This window comes from Solea senegalensis, linkage group LG20 (genome assembly GCF_019176455.1).
Source record: "Solea senegalensis isolate Sse05_10M linkage group LG20, IFAPA_SoseM_1, whole genome shotgun sequence".
Classification (NCBI taxonomy): Eukaryota; Metazoa; Chordata; class Actinopteri; order Pleuronectiformes; family Soleidae; genus Solea; species Solea senegalensis.
In genome coordinates, this window is record NC_058039.1 from 10527943 (window position 1) to 10534216 (window position 6274).

At 42.3% G+C, this 6274-nt stretch overlaps 1 protein-coding gene across 4 annotated transcripts in view; it reads left to right on the plus strand.

The window, feature by feature from the left end:
• col8a2 (collagen, type VIII, alpha 2) overlaps positions 1-4717 on the plus strand; it is an 84112-nt gene extending 79395 nt beyond the window's left edge. For all 4 annotated transcript variants that reach the window (XM_044053270.1, XM_044053272.1, XM_044053273.1 and 1 more), the window contains one exon: positions 3-4717. In XM_044053270.1, coding sequence (XP_043909205.1) covers positions 3-1906 — 1904 coding nt within the window. In that variant the 3' untranslated portion in view covers positions 1907-4717. The remainder of the gene's footprint in view (positions 1-2) is intronic.
• The last annotated feature ends 1557 nt before the right edge of the window (positions 4718-6274 follow it).

The following is a 6274-nucleotide window of genomic DNA, read 5'->3' on the forward strand; positions in this document are numbered from 1 at the left end:
AGATATGCCACCCATGATGGAAGTAAAGGGGGAACCAGGCCCCCAAGGAAAACCTGGACCAAGAGGCCCTCCTGGTCCACCAGGATCTCAAGGGAAACCTGGAATTGGAAAGCCAGGTCTCAATGGCCAGACAGGCCCCCAGGGGCCTCCAGGTTTTCAAGGTATTGGTAAGCCTGGACTTCCAGGTCTTCCAGGAAAAATTGGGCCAAAGGGGATGCCAGGGCTTACTGGTGAGGTTGGTCCTCGAGGAGAACCAGGCCCTAGAGGTCCTTCAGGACAGCCTGGCCTTCCTGGCCCAGCTGGCCTTTCTCTGAATGGAAAACCTGGACTACCAGGCATCAGAGGCCCTGCTGGGACTCGGGGAGAACCAGGAATAAAAGGTGCTCCTGGCCCAGCAGGTGAGCATGGGGCTAAAGGCGAAAATGGAAATGGTAAGCCCGGGCTACCTGGTATAAGAGGTCCTCCTGGGCTGAAAGGCAGTAGTGGACCAACTGGTCTTCCAGGCATAGGAAAACCAGGTCCAAAAGGTTTGCCTGGACTGCCTGGTCTTAAAGGTGATTACGGACTGCCAGGAGATCGTGGGGAACCTGGAGAGGTTGGAGCCCCAGGTCAACAAGGTCTTCCAGGACCAGTTGGGGTAGGGAAACCTGGACTAGATGGACTGCCAGGAGTACCAGGTCTATTAGGACAAAAAGGTGAGTCAGGAGCAAGGGGTCCTCCTGGATTTCCTGGGGCCCCTGGTTATGGAAAACCTGGTCTGAATGGGCCAAAGGGAGACAAGGGCCATGCTGGGTTGCCTGGTCTGCCAGGAGACAAAGGAGAACAAGGAATGGGGGGCCCAACTGGGGATTCAGGTCTTGATGGAGTGCCAGGACCACCAGGACTTCAAGGTCCAATGGGACTGCCAGGAAAACATGGGATGCCAGGACTGAAGGGAGAGATTGGGCCACAGGGCCCTCCGGGACTGCCTGGCCTCAGAGGTGACCAAGGCATCAGTGGACCCCCTGGTAAACCTGGTATTGGTGGGGAAAAAGGATTTCCTGGGCTGAATGGTCCAAGTGGAAAACCTGGACCAAAAGGTGAAGCAGGGCATATTGGCCTACCTGGAAATCCAGGGCTGATGGGGGGATCGGGGCCTAAAGGTGAAGCAGGGTTTATTGGGCCTCCAGGTCCCAGAGGCCAGTCAGGCATTCCTGGTCTTCAGGGGCCCATGGGTCCCATGGGGCCACAGGGTGCTCCTGGACCAAAGGGTGACTCTGGACTTCCAGGGCCTCCAGGAATGGGGAAGTTTGGAGAGAGGGGAGCTATAGGTCCCCAAGGTCCACCAGGGAAGCCAGGCCCTGGTGGGCTTAATGGGACCCCTGGCCCCCCTGGACCTCCTGGACCCCCTGGTCCTCCAGGAAACGGCCAGACAGTTGTTGCAGGACCAACAGGTTCAGACTTGGAAGGGGATGAAATACCAAGGGACAGAAAAGGGTCAGCATTCAGTCAGGTCCCACTCTCCGCTTCTGTAGCACCAGCCTTCACAGCCATCCTTACAACACCATTCCCTCCCTCTGGCATGCCAATCAAATTTGACAGGACCCTTTATAATGGGCAAAATGCATACAGCCCAGCTACTGGCATGTTTACTGCGCCTTTATCTGGTGTTTACTACTTTGCGTACCACATGCATGTAAAGGGAACTAGCCTGTGGGTGGCACTATACAAGAACAATGTACCAGCCACTTACACATATGATGAATACAAGAAAGGCTACATGGACCAAGCATCTGGTAGTGCTGTCTTAGACCTGAAGGAGGGTGATCAGGTATGGGTCCAAATGCCCTCGGATCAGGCAAATGGCCTCTATTCTACCGAGTACATCCACTCCTCCTTTTCAGGTTTTCTGCTTTGTCCCACATAACCTTGTCTTTTCTTTTCAAATATGTTCCTATATTGGCACCTCAGAGCAGCCCTAAACCTCCAACACCTGCAGCCATAATAGAAACAAAACCCATACTATTCTTTTAATATTTCAATGTCAACTACAGTGAAAGAGAAAAAAAACTTTGTGAATGAAGTGGAAAGTTTTTTTTTAAAAAAAGCACAGGGTGGAATTTCATACTGTGTTCTCTGTTTTAGTGTCCTTCAAAATGTGTGTTTTGGGTTGTATTTTTTGTCTGTGTGTTGTTGTTTTTTTGCCAATATTATTTTAATTATTATACTGTCATAATTTTATTGCTATTTGGTCCTTGTCCTTATTTGTCATTGTTTATTGGATTCAGACGATTAAGTGCCTTACATTGTCATTTGCGAGTAAGAGGCCTTCCCATGTGACTGCACATCCTGCCCAAATGCTCTGACATCATAAGGATGACATCACCAAACCCTGGGAGGTGATTGGTTCCTCTGGCTGCAGTTACTTTCCCCTTGTCCTTTTATTTAAAACAATAATACTGACATAAACAGCATCAATACAGCATATAAAGTACAGATGAACAATAGAAGAATGGCATTAGTTCTGTAATACCAATTATTTTTCTTTTTATATTTTCTTTGATAACTTTTAATAGGATTCTTTGTTTTAGCGTGAGACTTATACTGTATACATATTGACATTTAGTTGGCATAAGCATCAGTTGGGTGCTTATTTGTCTGCATTGAATTTAGTAGCTGATCATATAATGACGGGTCTTTGTCTCTCTTATAATTTACCGAACTAGAAATGTAATCGGCAAGAATTACAAACCAAAAGGATGACAAATAAAGTAGATCCACCTCTTCTATTCAATGCAAGTCTTTGTGACTTGTTGCTGGGCAAATGCAAGCAATTCTGAACCATTTGTTGTCCTAAATAGAAAAATACTTTCTATTCATTCCATGATGTTGGAAATAGCTGGATTGTTATTTAGCTTAACGGGCCATCTGTGGCTGCAAGGACAGGATGTTTCAGAAATGAATAATGTCAAAGTACACAGCTGAAAATGAGATTCAGTCTGCATTTACTCTATAAATAAAGGGACTTGACTGAAGCCCACAGGTTGTGAAATACAGGTTATGTAACATGTAACAAATCCCTGCCAGATTTCTAGTGGAGGTGGTAGGCCAGAGGTGAGAGCTATGTATTTACTCATTTCTGTTTGAAAGTCATTAACAATACATGCTGTATGTGTGTGTGTGTTTGTTTGTGTTCTGGTAGGTTTACCTTTCTTTCTGTCACTGTGTAAATATGTGTGTGCGTGTGTGTGTGTGTAGTGGTGTCACATTATGCCCTTGGCATTCAGGTCATGAACACTTCAGCAAAGATAATAATAAACTTGAATGAAGTGACAAAATGTTAGGAAGTGCTTACAGCCCTGTTAATGTTCCACAAGAAACCCTAACTTTTTAAATGTTTTAGATTCCTTTTGGGGTTTTAAGACAATTCCACACACTCATACGGTGCCTTGCAAAATAAGGGAACAGGTAATGAATGTAATGATAGATTATGGCAGACAGACGAAAAACTGGACTTAAATTGATATAATGAGAGGAGACGATAGCATTTCTGGATAACACTGAATAGGCATATTGCTCCTATGAGAGGCATAATGGTGTGCAATAATTCTGTGTTGTACAAAGTCGTGAAGAAAAACAGGCAATTAGGGATGTGTGCCAGATCTTTATTTAAAAGTCACAGTTAAATAAGACAGGAGATAAAGAGAGGGGGGAACATTGCTGTGATGAAAAGCCAGTGCTTTATTATGATGCCAAATCTGTGCCTTCACCTGCTCAGCTCAGATATGAATCCAGTCAACTTGTGCCACCCAAACACGACCATTACACAAAATTATGACTACCTTACACCCCCAATGGAGGAATGTCAATATACAGGAGGAGTGTGCCAACATGAGCTTTGCAATCAGAGAATATCTACTGTTTGATTTTCAGTAGTTTCCCCAAACCATGCTGTGTCACTATACATAAATCAGTTGTAGGAGGCCAAATCAGTATTTTATCTATGTGAAATGCAAACTTTTATTGTTATGTAGGTCTACAAGACAGTCCAAGGCTCGTTATGTACTGTATTTTGCCTTTTTTTTTTGTCACCTTCTTTTTATGAACTTTTGACATTGTGATGTGAGTTACGTGTGGCTTACACTCGCTGTCCTTTTGTTTTCATAGACAATGTCACTTGCTTGCGGAGTTTGCCCAGTGTGCAAACTATTTAGCAAGTGAAGTGTCAGTAAGATTTATGTACCGTCTCAATCACAGAATTGCTTTTATGTTGTTGTTGTTTTTCTTTTCTTTAAAAAAAATTAACAAACAAAAAAAGATATTAAAAACAGCCTTGCTTCGGTTCTTAAGGGATATTTGTCTGTTTCAGTTTCAAGTAATACAAACGGTCATTCCCATTTGCACATGAAATTAATGAAGATGTATTTATACATTTATGATAATTTAATAGGGATGCCAAAACCGACCACCGAAGCCGAGTAACGCATAAATGGTATTTAACAGCATCGATGAGTTAAGAGCATTTACTTTTTTGTAGTTAGCATTCTAGTGTTGTTTGTGAAGGATTATTTGTGGACTTTATTTTCTATTTGTGTAATGTACAATGTATCACCGTATAGAATTTTTGTCATACAAGGCTATTGCGTGCACTCTATTTAATTGAAAATGTTTGTCTGCTTACACAAAATCTACAGTACTTGATTGTATTGATATCACATCAATAAAACCTTTTCTTGTACGTTGGTGTCAGGTTCTCATTTCTGTCTACAACAACTACATGTGGAACATGGACCATAAAAGTCACCACAAAATGTTTCATCGTAGTGGGATTAGTGGTATCAGTAGATATAGATAGATGTAGACGTTCATTTCTATTTTCCTCAGGAAAGATTCCACTTTGACACATGTGATGTAGCAATATGTTGCAGGTAAAAGGAACAGACACTAGAGGGAGATATTCATTAATTGATTGTCTACTCCTTTATCCTCCACATGAGGGTTGTGGGTCACACTCACACCTACAGGCGATATAACCTCTGCACTATGGGAGGAAACCGGACTACCTGGAGAAAACCCACGTACGTACACACGGCGGATAACATGCAAACTCCATGCAGAAAGGCCCTCATTCAGACTGGGTCATGAACCTGTGTCTTTTTGCTGCAAGGCAACAGTGCAAGCTACTATTCCGCCCTGTGGTCTGGGAGATATTCAATTACAGGAAAAAAACTGATTCAGGCATCTCACAGATTCTTGTCTGATCTGCCTTGAAGCTCAAAGTAAAGACAGTTTTCTGTTATCAGTTCACACGCTCTGTCACTTGGAATTGCAATTAAATGCAAATACTATCACACAAGTCTTAAATCTTAAATTGAAAACATAGACTAAGCACTTAATTAGGAACTAGTTCTAAGCTACTTTTGCCTTGCGGTGTACTGCAATACGCTGTAAGTGGCATTTGAAGATGGCTTGACTGTTATGATGTACACTTTTGTTTGTGCATTCTTACTTTGCTCTTCTGCCAACTGGGTAATTGCATAATTACACTGGTAATAGGTGTTTGTTAAAAGTCCTCAGTTTCACTTTCCTCTCCTGTTGACATGGTTATTTTTGCCTGAATCATCAGGTGCTTACATACTGAAGCTTTGTCGATGTTATGCATCTAAATGGAAAAAGCATGTAATCTAATCGAAAATGTGTTTGTAGATAGATAGATACTACACAAAGAAAATTAATAAAACATTATAATAAAATATAAGTATAAGATATATATATCTTATTGTCTATAATATGATTCCCTCATTTGTCTGTTAGAGTTACTTGAATTTTGATTGAATTCATTCATTTAATTAAAATTATTTATGTCACTAAATACGCCACGAGGGCAGGGATGCTGTGTACTTATTTTCTGGAACTGTCGTCACCATGGTGAGCAGTCAGCACGCACCCGGATTCTTCTTACGTCGTATTGACGCCAGTCACTGGATGCTGCGTTCAGGTGCTGTCGGCAAACTCGGCATCTTGGTTTTAATACTTATGTTACTATGTGTTGACGTGTGTGCGTCTCTTATTATGGGGTGAAACAACACCTGCTTACTTATTGTGTTTTTATGACAAATAAACTTCGCTACGGCAGATTACTTTTTTAATACACATTCATTTATATGTGTCTCCTTTCAGTGTACTCTGTTGACATCTTCTCACACAATGCGTGCGGAACTGAAGACCCTATGCTCCAATCTGTAACTCACTGCGCATGTTGACAACAAATACACATAGGAAACAAATATATATA